We start from the raw sequence: 18562 nt of genomic DNA, 5'->3' as shown, positions 1-18562 counted from the left end.
ATGGAAACGTTTGGGCATGAACAAGTGTGCCAACGGTTCTCCACTGTGATTAAAACGAACATACACCAGCGACACACCGGAAATGCAGTTCATTTTCCTGATTATTTCACAGTCAGGTTTCGGATTAAACTACATTTCCCATAGTCCTTCGCAAAGGGGCGGGGTGATGCTTGCAAGAGTTGCCGGGAAGTTTGGGGCAAAATGAGGTTGTAAATAATGCGCCGTAAAGGTGGGTTACAAAGGCTCATTTTTGTATCCATTCTCTCTTGGTTTTTATTAAAAGTTGACGCTAAACTACTATTTTGACCAATTGACCTCTCAGTTCCGCATTGTCTTTTGCTTTCTCTTTAAACATGTTCTATGTTGTTGCTGTGCTCTCGGGCTTAAAACGTGGTGGTCAGCTCGCGGGCTGTAAGCTAGCTCTCTGAACAGTTTCTTTTCATTTAAGTTGATCAATGTTTTGTTTTAGCAAAATTTTAAAATATTATACTTAAAAATATTTTGTTTAGTATTACTCTTAATTGTTTTGTTGTTTTTCAAAGTTACCCTTTACATACTAAATGGATAGATCTTTGATTGGCATTGATTGTTTGTCACATCACAAGTTAAGTACAATGAATGAAATTCAATAAGTGTGTCCTGGTCTAAGAAAGAATCATACATTAAAACAACCCATTGGTAAATATACAGCTACAATAATAATCAGTAATACCTAAGAATATGCAGAAAGTGAAAATTGCAATCTTTACAACAAATAAAGCAAAGGCTAGAAATTCTAAGTTCACAAATCATTTACAAATGTATGCATTAATTTGTAATTTGATAAACTGTTTTATATATATACGGTACTCATAAAACAGCTGGAAAAAATGCTTTCGAAAACACATTGTCAGATTGTATTTAATTACATTTTGTGTATTTATTCATTGCCAATTATTCATTGCCAATTGTCTTAAAGCACAACATTGAAGAAAGACACATCAAATCCAGGGATTGTTGTAAATTACGTCATAAAATATTAAATATATAATCAAATTCTATTCAGCCAGAACTGTGTAATAATAATAATGGCCTATACAAATTACGTTCTCAATTCTATCCCCATTCTGAGTAAGGGTGACAGTGGGGAGGGACAATTTTCTTAAAATGGAAGAATCGGAAGAAACCACCTGTGAGGATCGGAAACAAACATGGAAATGCTGTAGCAAAGTGACACAGCAGTTTGAGATTTTGGAGCAAACACATTCTTATCATAAGAAGAGCCATCTCATTCGTTTTAACATATTTGTAGTTTGCATATGAACTGCAAAGGATTTGATTTGTTTTATTTTCTGCAGAGGTGACATTGTGCTAACTGCTTTCTTGGGCCCGACTTCTCTACTTCCGACCTCATCATGTCCTCAGAAAACACCCTGTGAGTTGATTTAAACCTTTGAATGTTATTTCAAATGTATATAAAGAAGAGATGAATGTAAAAGAGCTTGCAGTAGTAATTTGATTCAATAAATTTCTTTGGATATTTGCTTTTTTTAAGGGATGATGAGGATACCTTTAAGATCCTCATTGCTACAGATGTTCACCTGGGTTACCTAGAGAAAAATGCCATTCGGGGCAATGATACCTACCAGACATTTGAGGAAATCCTTCAGTGTGCAAAAGACAAAAAAGTTGATTTCATCCTTCTGGGCGGAGATTTGTTTCATGACAACAAGCCGTCACGCCGAAGCCTCCACATCTGCACCACGCTGCTGAGAAAATACTGCATGGGAGATTCTCCTGTGACCTTTAATATTCTCAGTGACCAAACCACCAACTTTAACACCACCCAGTGAGTTCGGATTTTGTTCTTTTCTGTGTTTTCTACTATAGAAACTGACCAAATATGTATTGTTGCATTGTAGGTTTCCCTGGGTGAACTATCAGGACGAAAACCTCAACATATCCATCCCTGTCTTCAGCATTCACGGCAATCATGATGACCCAACTGGGGTGAGTTGTTTCTACTGTTTAGAAAATTAATCACAACAGCCAGACGTTAGTATTTGTAATGTTGTCTTTATTTCTATCCAGGCTGAAGGTCTGTGTGCTCTTGATCTGCTCAGTGCAGCTGGCCTCGTGAACCATTTTGGTCACTCAAACTCAGTGGAGAGGATAGAAATCAGTCCCATCCTGATGCAGAAAGGCAACACCAAACTGGCGTTATTTGGTCTTGGTGAGTTTGTGTTCCAGGATGAGCACGTTAGTTCATTTCTGAAAATAATGCAGGTGTTCTGCTCACATTTTGGATAAAAAGGTTCAATTCCAGATGAGCGATTGTACAGGATGTTTGTCAACAAGCAGGTTTCCATGCTTCGCCCCAAAGAAGACCAAGATGACTGGTTTAATCTTTTTACAATCCACCAGAACAGGTGAGTGCATCAATCTATAAATGGGTGTGACCCAGTCAAAGCTTTTGAGCTTACAGATATGCAGAAGTAGGCTTTGGCAATGACAATAAATTTAAATAAAGTTTTTTAATTTGCAATTACAAATTACTAGTCACTTTATCAAACTTCTGAGAATGAAGCAACGTTATTCTGATCTGCGAACTTTATTTTTCTTCTTTGTGTTTGCTGTTTAGGAGCAAGCATGGTCCCACAAATTACATTCCTGAGCAATTCTTGGATGACTTTCTTGACCTGGTTGTGTGGGGTCACGAGCACGAATGCCTGATAACACCAACCAGAAATGAACAACAGCACTTCTATGTGACTCAGCCTGGAAGCTCGGTGGCCACCTCCCTGTCCCCTGGAGAGGCCACCAAAAAGTAAGCATGCTCCTCGATGGTGTTCAGCTATCAAAATGTTTGAGAGGACTGCAGATGTAACTCCATCCTGTGGATGTGTAGACACATAGGCCTGCTGAGAGTGAAGGGTCGTAAGATGAACCTGCAGAAGATCCCCTTAAAAACTGTGCGTCAGTTCATCACTCAGGATGTGGTATTGGCTGACTATGAGGACCTCTTCACTCCTGACACACACCAGGTTACAAAGAAGGTGGAGGATTTGTGCTACGCAAAGGTAGTGCTCTAAAGTTCTGATTAACTGTACTGATGGTTCCTCCGCAACTCACCTGTCCTCTGATGTCCTTCCATAGGTCACGGAGATGATAGAAGAAGCTGAGAGGGAGAGACTTGGGTGTCCACTCACACCAGAGAAACCTTTAATCCGTCTTAGAGTGAGTTCAACACACACGCACAGATTTGTGCTTCCCCTTAGACACCCCACTCTGATGTTTGGTCTCTATTCAAGCTGGCCTTCGTCGTCTCCTCCTCCAGGTGGACTACAGTGGGGGTTTTGAGGCGTTCAGCACGTCTCGTTTCAGTCAAAAGTTTGTGGACTGCGTCGCAAATCCCAAAGACATTATTCACTTTATGAGACGGCGTGAGCAAAAGGTGGACTTCAAAGGTTTGAAGAATCAACTTCTTTTCAAGTTTTTACTGCTGATGTGCTTTAAACCAAACTTTTTTTCTAAAATGTACTTTGTGGTGTTTGAATTTGAGAAAAAAGTTTAATTCTTCAAAAATTCAAGGCAAATGCAGCAGAAACCCACATGGTTGTTTTGCATTTCTGTAATTCAAGAAAACCTTTTGAGCTGTTTTGTGTTCTACATAATTTTTGTTTTTTCTTTACATATTAGATGAGGTGAATGTAGATTATAGCAAACTTGTCAAGACAGTTGCAGTTGAAGGACTGAGGGTGGAGGACCTGGTTAAACAGTACTTTGAGGCAGCTGAGCAGGTACTTTACATGTTCTCACATAGTAATAAAATTGGATTTTTTTTTTTTTATCAACTGTTTATGGTGATTTTGTCTTCATAGAAGGTGCAGCTCTCCCTGCTGACTGAACAAGGCATGGGAAAAGCCATCCAGGAGTTTGTAGACAAAGATGAGAAAGATGCCATCGAGGAGCTGATCAGATACCAGTTGGAGAAGACACAGCGCCATCTTCAGGCCAGAGGCGTAACTACAGAGCAGGACATCGACATGGAGGTTGGAGGATTTTACCAAGTAATACAAATTTATGTACATAACAAAAAATTGTTTTCATAAAGAGTGGATTAATGTCAATCTTCAGGTTCGGCAATTTAGAGACTCCAAAAAGAATACAACAGAAGAAGAAAACGAGATCAGAGAAGTAAGTAATGACATCATAAAGGTAAAAAATCCTACGGAAGATGCTTATTCTCTGCTTGTTTCAGGCTATGAACAGAGCCAAAGCTCACAGAATAGAACGCGGGGAGAATCCTGAAGATCGCAACATATCAGATGAACTTGGCGATGTTGCTTTGGACTCTGATGAAGGTTCAGATCCATTTCCGCCTCCCTCACGCGGCAGAGGCCGAGGAGGCCGAGCACGAGGTGGCAGAGGAAGGGGCAGGGGTGAGTCATCACAGTGAAAGGAAATCCTTTTGAAAGGCGTCATATTAACAGTTTTTTTGCTTATTACGGGCTCTCACAATGTTTACAACTTAATTACTTTCACTCAACTGTCATCCCTTATTATTGAGGCTTATTTAGTCTATTGAGACGTCCCTGATTTTTTTCTAAAATACAAAGAAAGGTGAATTATTGCTTCATGAATTTGTTTTTAGTTCTTAGTAAATTTTAAATTGAGTTCAATGATAGCTACTTTCTAAAGGGCCAGGTTTGCAGTTGTTGTGTTTCTTATGGCCCTTTTAGAGGAATTACTCATTTAGTCTTAATACTGCAAGAGAATGAGTGGAATCACTTCACAGCGGAAATTTTTAAAGTTATAGTGATTCAGTGTTCTCAGAATAAAAGAGATTCCTTGGAAGGACAGCCCATTTTGCCATCTGCCAAATTAGGAGGGTATTAAAGAGTCCAAAAATTAAAAAAAGATCTTTAAGTTGCCATTCATTTATAATATTGGTATTATTTCGCCTCAGGCTCAACTGCTTCTGAACCAAAACCTGCTGGTCGAGCCTGTTCCCGGAAATCTGCAGCAGCAAGTCAAAGCAAGAACATCATGCAGGGTAGCGGATTGTTATTTTGGCCTGAGGTCTAACAGTTGTTTGACACGTTAACACACTTGCACAGTCACAGGCTATAATCTAACGTTTTTTTGTTTGTTCTCCAAACTATCTTTATTTTGGTTTTTGCATCTCATTTTTCAGCATTTCTAGCTCCATCCCAGAAATTTTTTAGTAAAGGGTCCACATCTTCAGCAGCTGAAGAAGTAGGTCAAATATTAACTTCTGTACATTTTTCTTTCTTTCTCTTTTAAATTACACCTCATGTTTTATTTATCTTCAGATAACCATTGATGACTCAGATGAAGATATACCGGCAAGGAAAGTTACTAAGCCACCCTCAAGGTTTGTTTACTTTAGAAACAAAAGAGTAATATTTCCTTCAAAGATTACATTCATACAGATGCATAAAAGCAAATCTTTTCTCTTTCTTTTCTGGATTAATTGAACATTCATTTATTTTTTGTTTTTTATGTTTCAACATAGATCTTCATCTGCATCCTTCTCCAAGTACAGCTCTCAAAGCCAGAGCCAGTCCTCTAGAGGAGTTGATTTTGAAGACAGTGATGACGAGGAGGTAAAATAAGATTTCAAGAGTACAAAATATAATTTTTTTCTGACAACCAACATGGCTTGTAAGCTATAGAACTTGAAATAAATTTGAAAGCACAAAAGTCATCTTAAGTTCTCAAAACATTGCTGGATATTTCTACCATAATGAGCTAAACTTGACTAGTCTTTTAATTTTTTTTGGTAAAACAGGACAACCCATTTAAAGGCCCCAGCCATCGGTCAAGAAGATGAGACGGTTCAAATGCTCCGTTTCAAAGATAAAGAAATTCTGTAATCAAACTGCTGCAATGCTGTTCTGAAGGACCTTAAAGCATGCGTTCATTAAGCTTTCTTAGTCCTCTGTTTTTTTAAATCAGTTTGACTATTTTCCAAAATAATTGAATAAAAGTACACATTGTGAAAAGATCTGCAGTTAGTGGTTAAGGTGGAGATTTGTGGGAAGTGTTATGTGTCCTGAGACTTTCATGTATATTAAATGTTTGGGATATGCCTCTGATAACAACAGATACTGATATTTCTGGAATTTCACGTCTTTGCTTGTACTTAATTGAAGATAATAAATGTTTTTGGGTTTTTTTTACTTCATGACTAGCTACTGTTCAATTTACATGTTTAACTTCAAGGCTTTGAAACTTTTTTGAGTGGTTAACCTAATTTTTCCGAATATACCGGTACATAGAAAAATGAAAAAACGTACACAAGAAATGTTTTTGTCCTTCTTGTTCTTGCTTACAATGTGGGAAATGACCTTTCGGTGGGGGGCTACAAGAGCTCAAAGCTGACTGTTTTCTAAACAGGATGGGGAATTTTCCAGCGACAGAGCGGGGAAATTTTTAAAAAGAGATACAAATCTAATAGGTTGTCTTTTTTTATTTTTAAAGGAAGTCTGAAAGTTTTGATGAAGTGCTATTTGACCTCTTAAGACCGAGCTTATATTTGAGCTAACCCTCTAAACAAGTAGTAACAGGGCCCCAGTTAAGCAGAATTAACTATCGTGGTAATATAACCCAAAATGCGGACATTAGGTTAATAAAAGAGTAAGCTAAATGGGATGCTTTGGGTTGACCTTAAGTATCATCATAACTGTTTATATACCCGGTATATTTTATTTGATTAAAACTTCCTTATCACACACACCAAGGGTCTTTGGTTACACTTTGCCTTAAAGCAAATATCTATTTTGTACAACCTGTTGGAGACTGTCAGACTCTGAGTCAGACTTTCCAACAAGTTTGTAGGAAAGTGCAAAGAAGATAGAACTTTTTTTTGTTTTTTTTGCACCTCACACAATAGCTGCACATTCATTTTATTCATCGAGTGGCAAAAATGTGGTGGAATACCGGTAAAGTTAAAATTCCATTAGCTTTCACAGACCTAGGTGTGTAAAATTTGCCCCTAAATTTGCCCCTAATGCTGAGTGTCAAGCAGGGAGGCATTGAGTCCCATTTTTAGGGTCTTTGGTATGACAATAAATATACACATCTTGCAAATTTCAGCTGAAATTTCTTTCACTGGTAATTCCTTTTTATTAATTTTTTTAAATACTTTTTGTGTTATGTGTGTTGTATCTGTTTGTAAGACTGTCCTACTTCTCACACCAAACACCTTATTGAGCTGATACTGGAAGCTAGCAGATGCCAAAACAACTCTGCAATCTTTCTTAAATGGTGATTTTTATTTTTTTATAAAACATAAAATTAACTAGTATTCGATATTTTTTTTTATTTAAATAGCTGTTCTCTTGCACTCCACCCTGCATGTGGTGATCTCATGGTCATACACAGACATAAACTTGTGTTCTTTGTCATTATTTTGTATATGAAATATGACAGCAGTCTTTTGGATTAACTTTTGTTCATGATTTCCATGGAATGGTTTACATAACCTTTAATCTCTCTTCTCTTAATGTTACCTTTGGGACTGATGGTACATTCATATCCTCTGGGAAGAAGATAAATGAAGCTGGGGGGGGGGGTCCTGTAACATTCTATACAATTTCAAAAGCTTTTCATGTTACTGGACAAAGCAGTTTATTTTTTATTTTTTTGTATACAAACTGTTGACACATAAAAATCCACCACATAGCAAAATACAATTTGTGGCTTTTCGATCACACTATTCACATTTTCCCTTTAAAAACAATGATTTAACTTATAAATATTTCAAAAGAATAAGTTTTATCATGAAAATGTTAAAACCCCAGCCTATTCTATATTGCAAAAAGAAGAATTAAAAGTGAGAAGATTACAGGTTGAAGGCACGCACATGTCTAAAAACCTGGGATTAGAATTAACATTTATTCACAGGTAGACAAAAACTCAGTGACCAGCACTTTAAATTTCATCAATATTGCCATTTTTCCAAAGGCACTCAAGATACAGCTTAAAAACACTAGAACTCAGCTGTTTTTAATGCCGTACCACGTACATTTCAGTGCATAAAACAAAGTTCCTTCCAAACCTTTTAACAATCAATGAATTACTGCATATTGCAACACTAGTGATGCTGAAACCTTACAATGAATTACATTAAGTCTTTCTAAAGCACAATATGAATGAACCCTCAACTAAATTTATAATACATTGACCAGCAAGATAAAAAAATCTCAGGTTTTCTCAACAGTTTTATATGTCCTACAGGGCTTTAGATTATTCCTGTTTGCAAAAATGTAGTTTATAGACAAGGGTCTTTTACATAATAGTAGTGTACAGGTTAAAAACATGTTTTGAGCAGCTTAAAAGAAAGTTAAGCTGCTTAACACTTGTGCTATCGTAGGCACTTTAACATTGGGAGTTGGGTCATCTAGACCCACTAGACAGTGCGCTGAACCTTTTTTCTTCAATGATTTGTGATCTTCACTAGTGTCCATGGATTACATGAAATCCTCTCCACCTTTGTCATGGTAGGGAGAACACGTCAATGTAAGGGTGGGGTCATAGGATCGCACAAGGGTTAATATTTAAATATTAAGCAAAAGAAATGTTACAAAGACATGTCTCCGCTGAGGTAAGTGTTAGTAAACGACGTACAGAACATTTGATTTGTGCTTACGTAAATTATTTGTGCTTGCACATGGCTTGCTTGCAGTATGTAAGCATGGGACTACTATATTTTTTTCCTTTTGGACCCTTTGATGTTCCTATTTTTTTGTTGTTAATTTGATTATGCTGCACAAGAAAGGAAACTTTCCTCCCTCTGTAGTTTCAGGTTCTGTCTGAGGGGAGTTGTAGTAGCTTTGGTCTCAGCAAACAGCCTCAAGAGTTTTTCTGAAAAAAAAAGGTAAAAAAGCAAACATTGTAAGTCAAAGTTTGCAAGTGTTGCAGTTCATACTTTTATTTACAGATAAAAAGCAAAAACAAGTTACCATAAAAGTGATTGTTTGTAGAAAAGTGTATTTCATATTGTAAGTGAAAAAAGAAAAATCACATACAAACATTTTTGAATAGATTTGCCCAAAATGTGCAGTTATCCCCCCAACAACCATGCAGCCTTTCTATACCCACAAATTGCGACTTCTTTTGACAGTTCCTACATTTATTTCAAGTTTAAAATTTACAACTTGAGCACAAGTTTTCAAGCATTAAGCCTTTACTCTCTGACCTCAGTCTAACAGAATCAATCTCTTTGTACTGCTGCTCTGCAAACATGTTTTTAAAATGTTGACTTGGCTTTCTGAGCAAGATAAGCAGAGATTATTTTTTGTCTGAGGTCCAAATTGTATAACCTTTTACCTCAGTGATAACTCTTTCAATTAGGTATTGCAAAAAACTAAGCTCTTATTTAGTTTGCTGTTGTTTTTTACATTATTCTCTCTTTAACTTTTGTCAAGAATTGGAGCCAAGTTAACCCTATATAAACATTTGTATCATCTTCAAAACAAACATTTCTGAAACCTCAGTCTCATGATCATGTATATAATTTGGACCATGTTTTCTGCCCTTATGTGCATCATCATTCCACTAGGGGCAGTAGAACGGCTTTTCCTGCTCATTTCAAAATGGCGGCTTCCATTAAACCTAAAAAACACTTTTAATGGGAAAGGTTTAGCTAATGTTCTAAACTTAATGGTGAGAATAACTCATCTATTGTGCATTTTTGACAGGGCTACTTGCTTTATTGAAAGAATGCATGTTAAAAAATGTGTGGATGCAATTTTAGACGGTGGGTAAATAAGGTGCTTTTTTTCCTGAACACCCATGACACTATTTTTGCATCTGAAACTCACACTGTTGTGAGCAAAAACTTATCAAACCACCCACATGTATCATAACTTATACTATCTATAGTGCAAAAAACTTGATTCTTTTTTGTAGATTTCATCTTCATTTCAAAAAGTTGACTTTTCTGTCATTTTTTCCATGTAAGTGGGCTTTACGGGGTTATAGACTAGTAGCCAAAGAATACCTCGATGGTTGTATGAATCCAGTTGAGCATCTCATCCACATTGGTGTAGACACCAGGCTTGTTTGCCCGTGCACAGCCGATCCCCCAACTCACCACTCCTACAAGGGTCCACTGATGGGGCAAGAAGTACACTAAAGGGCCTCCGCTATCCCCCTAAAGTACAAAGCACAACAAGAGCTGAAGCCAAAAGTATTCACAAACTCACAATGTGGCTAGTAGATTATGAAACATAATTGGACATGGATTTAGTGGTTTATTACCTTACAAGCATCCACTTTCCCTTCCGTGTAACCTGCGCATATCATTCTTCGCGTTAAAAAACTCCCATAAAGCGATGAACTTGAGCATGTTGTCCAATCTATTAGTGGAACGTCAGCCTCCTGAAGGGTAGAAGAAACTGTACCTGTAGGCAGAATAGTGTTAGTTGAAATTAAATGCCACCTCAAAAATTAGGGATATATTATATTTTCAAGTTTTACATATTACAGTAAGCAAAATGTTTTCTCACCCTCTTCTTCCCGGTATCCCCAGCCTGTCACAGCTAAGGGGGATTGGTTAGCAAGCCCCAGGTCTTTTGGAGGTAGACAAACTGGCTTCTGGTAATCTGTAAAACAAGCATTTAAAACAATGAAAGAAAAGCTCTAATCCAAAGGTCGGAAATTTATTTTTCCTCAAAATTATAACACTTTAGTGTGTAAGTAAAGCAATTAATTCATTTTTATATGAAACATACAATTTTTGATTCATCATGGAGAAAGCTCAGTTAAAAATATAACCACAAGAGAACAGTAGTGGGAAACAGACTGATCAGATGACTTTATTCTGATCATAAATTGAATTCACATCCCGCAGATCAGATCTGTTTCCTAACATGCTATCTGCATTAGTATAATGTCTTACCTCTCACTGTTATCGGGCTGCTGAGCCTAATCAATGCTATATCGAAGTCTTGTTTTTCTGGTCTGTAGTCATTATTAACCAGGATTTTGTCCACATAGGAAGCTCCAGCTGTAGTCATGCCTGAGTGCCCCGACATCACAGTCCACCGACTTATGACCTTGTTATTCCTGCAATGCCAAAAGGGAGAGAGCCATGAGGGATGCAGAAGTATAAAAGTATAAGATGACAAAGCAGAATTCTAAAGAAATGTTGCAAAAAGAATCACTACAAAGTACAGGTACTGACCCATTAAAGCAGTGAGCGGCGGTGACGACCCAGCGTGGCGACACCAGAGAGCCTCCGCATGTATGTTGACCATTATTCTGCAGACTGACTTGCCAAGGATAGTCTTTAATGTCAGTCTCATTACCTCCAATAATACGAGGAAATGGTTCCCTCTTGGACATTCCACAGTCTAATTGAGAAAAAGTAATTTATGTTTATTTATAGATTATTTTTTTGTATAATTTTTTAAACTTCTTTTTTTCCAAGTCAATAATGCTTATTATTAAGCTCAAAGTTCTTAATCCACCAAACAATGTATATTTAGCTTGAAAAGACCTGTCCGTATAAAATTAGATAGATATTCCCCATCTTCCATCAAATACCTGTGGCCTCTCTCATTGATCAATGTTGGTGAACACTGTAATGCGTTATTTTTAAACCAACTCACCTGAGCAGGTCAAAGATACCACTGATCCAGATCGGCACACTGAGCTGCAGGTTGGGAAACAATATGAGACTCACATAAAATGGGCCAAATGCACAGCTAAAAAAACACATTTTGAGTGATCAGCTTATGACCTTACATACAGTAAACCCTGATGAACTGTTGTTTCTCTTCTGTTCTGTTTTGACCTTGACTCAGTAAAGTAAACCTAGCAGTCACCTGCTAGATTCACTTTCACAGTGGTGACTTACACTGGGAACCAAAACAAGCAAGTTTTTGTCTTTTAGGAACAGAAACTGAGAGAATGCACAAAGTGCACAAATGATCAGTGAGGGGAACTTCAAAAGTGAGCAACAAGCAGCTTATGAGGGAATTTTCTGAGAAACCAAAACAAAGCAGAATGAAAAATTCTTTGAATTTGTAGGGCATAATTAAGTGTTTTTAGCCTTAAACAGCATCGCATTTTTATTCTCTAGATATCCCTGATACTGACAACAATGTGTAGCAGTGTTTTCAAGATTTTAAGGCAGGTCTAAGTTAAGACTGTCACCTACCTTATTAATGTTAAAAATAGGTCATCACAGGACAGTCAAGCAAAATGGATTCCACAAAGAAATTGAAAACATGACCTATAGTCATAATGCAAAAATAAATGTAATGTGCTGTATTAATTTCAACAAGCATGAGCTGACAGAAAACTATCAGTTTTAGAAAAAATGCTATAGATTTTGAAAAGGCACAGTTATGTTGACAGTTATTTTCCTGACTCCTCCCTCTGTCTCAGTTTAAGTCTCGGTTTGACAGCCTTTTACCCTTCTAATGCAGCTGAGGTTAACAGGAACATCTGTAACAGCTTTTACTCGCTTTTGTTTCTGTCGCCCATGCAGGACTAACAGAACCAGCTGCAATTTGTAATGTGCACCGTGAAAATGAAACAAGCACACATTAATGGTGTTGCTAAAGGATTTGACATGCTGGTATAGCTTGAAACAGAAAGTTCCCTTTGTTTCGACTTAGGGTCAAACTATCTGACAATTTTAAATATGTTTCACTAATATCACATCTTAAACAGAATATTGTGTAGTTCTTTTTATAATCAGCGAAGCAGGACTTCACAATCATGATGTTAGAAGTGTTGATAGTTTACCTTGAACTGGTTGCCTGATGTATCGGAGTGGAAGAACGTACAGGCCTGATAGAGGAGAATTTCCCACTTTTCAGGGATGAGGTTAGACTTGTTACTTGGATATAAGTGCTTGTAGGATTCCTATTGGAGCAGAGTTTACACAATGTTAGGCTTGATTTAACAAAAAGGACATAAATAAACATTAAAACAAATCGGGACGTTTTGGTTTGCAGGTTTCACCCTGACCTTGTGTATCCCAGTTGTTCACAAGCTGTCTCAGTGTGCTGCTGGGTCCATTCGTTGCTGCACACACTGCTCCACCCTGAGCTCTCACTATACACTTGGAGGATGTTTTGACTTGAAGCCAGACGCACTGGATAAATGAATAAATATATATTAGGAACCACGTTTGAGACTTTGCTTTTATGAGGACATTGCTGGTGTTTGCTTTATTTGTTTATTTTATTTACCCGGGAATGTGGTGTTGACTGCAAAATTTAAGACACAATCTTTTTCATCCTCTCCATCAGAGCAGTCATTTTGTTTGTTACATGCTTTTTCTATTGGAATAAACTTGACTGAGCTACTGCAGAAGAAGTACTTGCTTTTTATTAGCTTCCAAACTGGAGAGAAAAAAGAATTAAACATTGGAGAGGGTGACACATTATAAATATGTATATATGAATTATTTCAACTGTTCTTTGTAAAATGTTTCATATAGTTAACAGAAATATCATGGAAATAACTCTTCAAAATCCCACAGTGACATCCATTTCTTTAAAAGAGTTAATGAAATTCAGGCATCGTTACTTACCAAAATATCCTGTAACACACAATATCACCAAGATCACCACAACTAATATAATAGTCAGCAATAATTTCTTCCTCTTTAATGCTTTCTCTTTACAAGTTGCTAGAGGCTTCATGGAAATTGTCTTGTTGCCTGGGTATTGACAAAAAACAAGAAATGCACAAAATAAATGGCGCGTAAAAACAGAAAAAGATCAAAAACAAGTTTTCTTTGAAAATATATCATACAAAATCTAAGATTATAAAAGTTTAAGGAAATACCTCCTCCCCTTGAATTCAAGGGCACAGAGCTTTCTTCAAATCGGGAGTTTGAAATCTAAGGACAGAAAACAGAAACAAAAAATTAGATAACAGTCCTGCAATGTGAACAAATCTTTTTTTGGGGGCGAAAAACAGATTTCTTTTAATAAATGCGAGTGTCGAGAAAGAGAACTCAGTTTGTCTGCAAGTGTTTTTATCATCTGTAGATAGGTGTGTAATGATTAATCAAATATCTAATTAATAGATTTATCCAACCAAATTGATAAGAGGCAAGTTGTTAATCAAATCGAGTCAACTTATACCACTAAAATATATTTTCATAATGAGATAAATTGGTTATACTCGATGTTGGGAAATACCATTTGGATTGAGGTACAGTAGGTTTGTTTTACTATAACGTAAAAACAACCAAGTGCCATCACTGCCAACACTCAAGTGATGACCATCATTGCCATCATCATTGCCATCATTCCAGTCCAGTATGTGGACACATTTTGAATTTTTCAAAGACATGTGACCATAGAGTGTGGTAGAATGTTCCAATAATGTTCTGTTTGGATTATTTTGATGTGGAAAAATAACAATGAGCTGAACTTTAGGCTAAAGATGTCCTGGATCAATTTTAAGTCACTGAATGGGATTGTTAAAAACGAACCAATCGAATAGTTAACGATTATGATATGAATCGAATGTATGTTAAAATGAATCATTACACCCCTATTCCGCAGCTTCTTTACATGCTACAGTTTCTGTTTTTCCACACAAGTGAACATGGGCATGTGAATTAATGACAAATTTGTTCTAAAACAAGCCTGACAACAACAGAAAATACCTCTTGATAAAGGGGGAAAAACAGTTTTGAATACTCATTGAGAAAACTTTTCCAGGTTTTTGTTCAATTTAAACAAAGAATTTTGCCTCTTTGTAAATTAATCCTAAATACATCTTTATAGATCCCACACTAGGTTTTTGTAGTCCTATTAAAGAAAATAGAGCAATATGTATCTTTTAAAAAACAGGTTTGCTTCATTATATGAGGAAACATGAGTTCCAGTCAAACAAACAAGCCGTGCAGGACTGCAGCCCTCAATGCCCACTTGTGATCTAGGTTCTGCGTTTTATTCATCTATGACATAAGCTTACCCAACTATTTCAAGATCACCCCGGAGCCAAAATACTGACAATTTACGGACATATTTGCTTCTGCACATGTAAATATATCATTGATCGTATATCTTCTAACTGAAGTGTCTATGTCACACAAGTCGTGTTATAAATAAATATAAAAATGTGGCCTTTTATTCAGTTATCAATATATTAAATTAGAAATTTTTAACTTTTGTAAACTACCACTTATTTTTGTTTTAAAAAGGAGTTTCCTGCTTTTTGTCTTTAAAAGATTCAGATGTAAACAAAAACAAAATCTTTAAAAAGGCAGCATAGGTGAGAGATCTACACAGGCTTTGTCTTTACAGAAAAAAGGACATGCCCATTAATTCATGCATCCATCTGCTTTATGCTTTTTTTAATGTCTTGTTGCATATTGTAGCGCAAAATAAAATCTGATCAACTAAATATGATACATTTTGATTAATACTTTTCAGAATAATAAATAATAAACTCAAGACTTTAGTCAAGAAGGAAAATCATTGGCTAAGAATAATAATGAAATGATAAAATAAAATAATGTTTTATTTATAACAACTGCTTTTAGGCAGACTGATTTAACTTTAAGTCAAATTTATTAAACAAGCAGGTGTTCATAGTGCAGCACGCAGACTGTTCACTTCCATTTTTGGCATAATGGCATTCTCTCACAAAACAAACAAAAAAGAAGAAACCATTTACAAGAAACACTTGACCTTTAAAAACATTTAACTATTATGGCCTGCAATTGTTATAGTTATTTTCACCACTGCTTTTTCTATGACTTATCACCGGTGAGAAATCTGATAAGAACGTAAAAGCAAGTGGTCATGGATTCTATCTAAAGTGGAAAAAAAACAGAGTCCCTTGGTTAGTTGACATGTTAGGAGCTGATTGTTATCATGAAGGGCTGCACTTACAAAGCAGACTGATGGTTTTACCAAATTAGAATGATGTTACAACTTCAGCTCAGAAGCTGAGACCCACGCACTTTCAGAGCTTTCAAATAAATTAAAAAAATGCACTGGTAATCGAGGAATAATCATTAAAAAAAATAGAGATATCACTGGATACCAGTAATTTCTGTATTTCATTTGTGGAAAATTGTCAATGACAAACAGTTTGCCTTATATAAACCTACTTGGTTTCTTGTTTTTTTTTGTTTTATATCTGTAAATAATTGCTTAAATAAGTGAACATTTAATTAGATTCTCTTTTTTTGTCATGTCAACATTATTATCCTGACACAAATGTTGACATTTTAAAATCGTACAACAGTAACCTAGTTATTTTCAAAGTATGTGTAGTCAAATTTGATTGATCTACTCATTTTAATTGTATAAGTTCTGTACTTTAGCTTCCGTGAAAATTGACTTTTTTAATATATGAGAAATAGCTACAGGTAAAAGAGAACTTTTGACTGCCAACGCCTCTAGCCCCACTTTTCTATCCTCACAACTCACCACAGACAGTTTGAAACCCAAATATGTCTCTAAACACCAAAAAAATGATAAATTGGGAATTTCCAGACTTGCAATAAAACAAAACAATCAAGTAGAAAAACATGTCTTTGATCAAACCTGAATTACAGAGGCTTGAACACAGAAACCACATACTGGCAGAATGTTGTTAGACTGGTTTAATATTTTCCATGGTGAGCAGCTTACTGCTAAAGTGTAGCATTACAAACATTTTCCCTGCGTTGCCTTTTTGCAAGAAATTGTTCTCTCAATTTTTGTTTACAGACTGAAAAAAACTTTGTTTTTTTACTAACAAAAATAGAATGATACTTCTTTTAAATGAGTCCTAGATGCATACTTGTGAATGCAACACTAGTTCGGAGACTAAAACTCCTTTTCAGTATTGTCAAATGTGAAATGGAATTGTCAGATAATAGTTTAATTTCAACAAATGTTATTGCGCAAAGCATTTGAGAGACACAATTGTTAACAGATGTTGAGCCCATTCATTCCCAGAGGAAAATGGGAAGCGGACACCAGTTGTTGTTGTTACCTGAAGGTAAATCCCTTGGTTTAGAGAGAAACAGGTTTAACTGAAGTGTCCACGTGACACTAGTCATGTTGTTGCTTATGTAAGGCTAGTTCAGGTGTTTCACATCTTGATCAACAAATGAAACCGACTCAGACTAGACTGTGGCCTTTTTGTCAGTAATTTAATGTATAATAACCAATTATTTTTTTAACGTTTTATGTCACGTTCAAATATCATCTATACTCTAACTTTTTATTGTTAATTCAGATAGTTTTTCTGAATCATGCCAAGCATGAACTCCATTTAGCACTGCTGGGATGTGTGATTTATATTAGGTACAATTGTATTTTGCTTAAAAATGATTATAGTTTTTGCTGCATCCAAAAAATAACTACATTATTTTACTCCCGACTTATATTTGAACAAAAGAGCCTTGGCAGAAAAACCTTTTGAAGGCAGCAGATATCTTGAAATTGACTTAACCATTTAATTTATTTTATGAGTTAGAGAGTCACAGAATGTTTCAAGTATTCAATCAGTCAACCTCGAGGAGACACAGAGCTACACAAGGATGAAAACGATAAGTCACACCAATCATTTAAACTGTTGTTTTGCCTTATACACCTTAACAGATCAAAAGTTCTGCCGGCAACCTCTGCTTCTAAGTCTAGGAAAGAGGACTAAAATGTTCTAATATGCTCCTTTCTGCTAACAAAAGAAAAACTTTTCATGGTTTCCCATCTTTGTCTAGCTGTTACTTTTAAGATTACCGGTACACATTGGACAGCAACCACACTCAGTTTTGCCCAATAGCTTCTGAGAGGCCTTATTACCCCCAACCCTAATTCAGACCTGTAACTATGAAAGTTCAAGAGCTTTGAAGTCTTGACACTGACAATTTCTTACATTAAAAGGAGAATAAAAGGTTCTTTTACATTTCTCTTTATCAGCTTGTTAAAAGAAAAAAGAAAAAAGAAGAAGGAAGAGACTCACAGAACAAAAAAAAAAAAAAAAAAACCTTTTTTATCATGCAACTGATCGGAGAACTATGCGTCTATTGTGTATATTCCTCAGACTGTCTCCAAATGGAACGGCAAACAAACAGAATACTGTTTTTTTGACTTTGATGTCAGCCACATTATGTCACAAGCTTGTTATTTTGAGATATTCAAATGTCTTCCATGCAAATAAATGAACTGAAGTTCCTACTTTGTCCTGTGTTGTTTGGAAGTGGTACTTACCGGCATAATTTCCTTGCCCTTCTTAATTAGGATGAACCTCAGGTGTATTGCAGATCAAAGGATGTGGAGGTGAAACTCCACTGACACTGAAGATCCTGTTTGTCCTCTGCCCTTTCCTCCTTTCTGCTCCAACTGAACAATCCAGCGTAATCTTCCTTTCCTATTCTTTCAACAGCAATTTAACTAATCTCGTCTGAAGACTGCCCTAATTTGTCACACTTTAAAATCTGCAGAATACAGTCTGCTCTCTATCATTGTGTTCTGACAGAATGACGGTCAGAGCTAACATACTGGAAGCTGTTTTTGAATAGCCAAGCCCTTCTGTCAAAACCAAAACTCAAGTTCTGGCAACCTGACACCTAAACCCT

At 36.2% G+C, this 18562-nt stretch overlaps 2 protein-coding genes across 2 annotated transcripts; one reads left to right on the top strand and one right to left on the bottom strand.

Annotated features, from left to right (window-relative positions):
- The first annotated feature begins 130 nt into the window (after window positions 1–130).
- Window positions 131–6227, top strand: mre11 (MRE11 homolog, double strand break repair nuclease). Its single transcript, XM_004075409.4, has 19 exons — window positions 131–229; window positions 1338–1414; window positions 1535–1828; window positions 1902–1989; window positions 2071–2212; window positions 2294–2408; window positions 2621–2806; window positions 2888–3059; window positions 3136–3216; window positions 3317–3446; window positions 3679–3779; window positions 3861–4031; window positions 4117–4176; window positions 4241–4421; window positions 4949–5035; window positions 5177–5238; window positions 5316–5377; window positions 5519–5609; window positions 5795–6227. Exons 2-19 carry the CDS (start codon window positions 1395–1397, stop codon window positions 5834–5836), a joined length of 2085 nt encoding a protein of 694 aa, XP_004075457.1. The 5' UTR covers window positions 131–229; window positions 1338–1394; the 3' UTR covers window positions 5837–6227.
- A 647-nt stretch (window positions 6228–6874) lies between these two features.
- LOC101166070 (transmembrane protease serine 4) lies at window positions 6875–18493 on the bottom strand. Its single transcript, XM_011482562.3, has 13 exons — window positions 18195–18493; window positions 13816–13870; window positions 13559–13687; window positions 13215–13367; window positions 12991–13117; window positions 12766–12885; window positions 11622–11665; window positions 11195–11363; window positions 10910–11076; window positions 10518–10613; window positions 10270–10412; window positions 10010–10162; window positions 6875–8871 (listed from the first exon to the last, which is right to left on the bottom strand). The coding sequence occupies exons 1-13, from the start codon at window positions 18198–18200 to the stop codon at window positions 8860–8862; spliced, it is 1374 nt and encodes a 457-aa protein (XP_011480864.1). The 5' UTR covers window positions 18201–18493; the 3' UTR covers window positions 6875–8859.
- Between the last annotated feature and the right edge of the window lie 69 nt (window positions 18494–18562).

This window comes from Oryzias latipes, chromosome 13 (assembly GCF_002234675.1).
Source record: "Oryzias latipes chromosome 13, ASM223467v1".
NCBI lineage: Eukaryota > Metazoa > Chordata > Actinopteri > Beloniformes > Adrianichthyidae > Oryzias > Oryzias latipes.
This window is presented reverse-complemented; position numbering and strand designations above follow the sequence as displayed.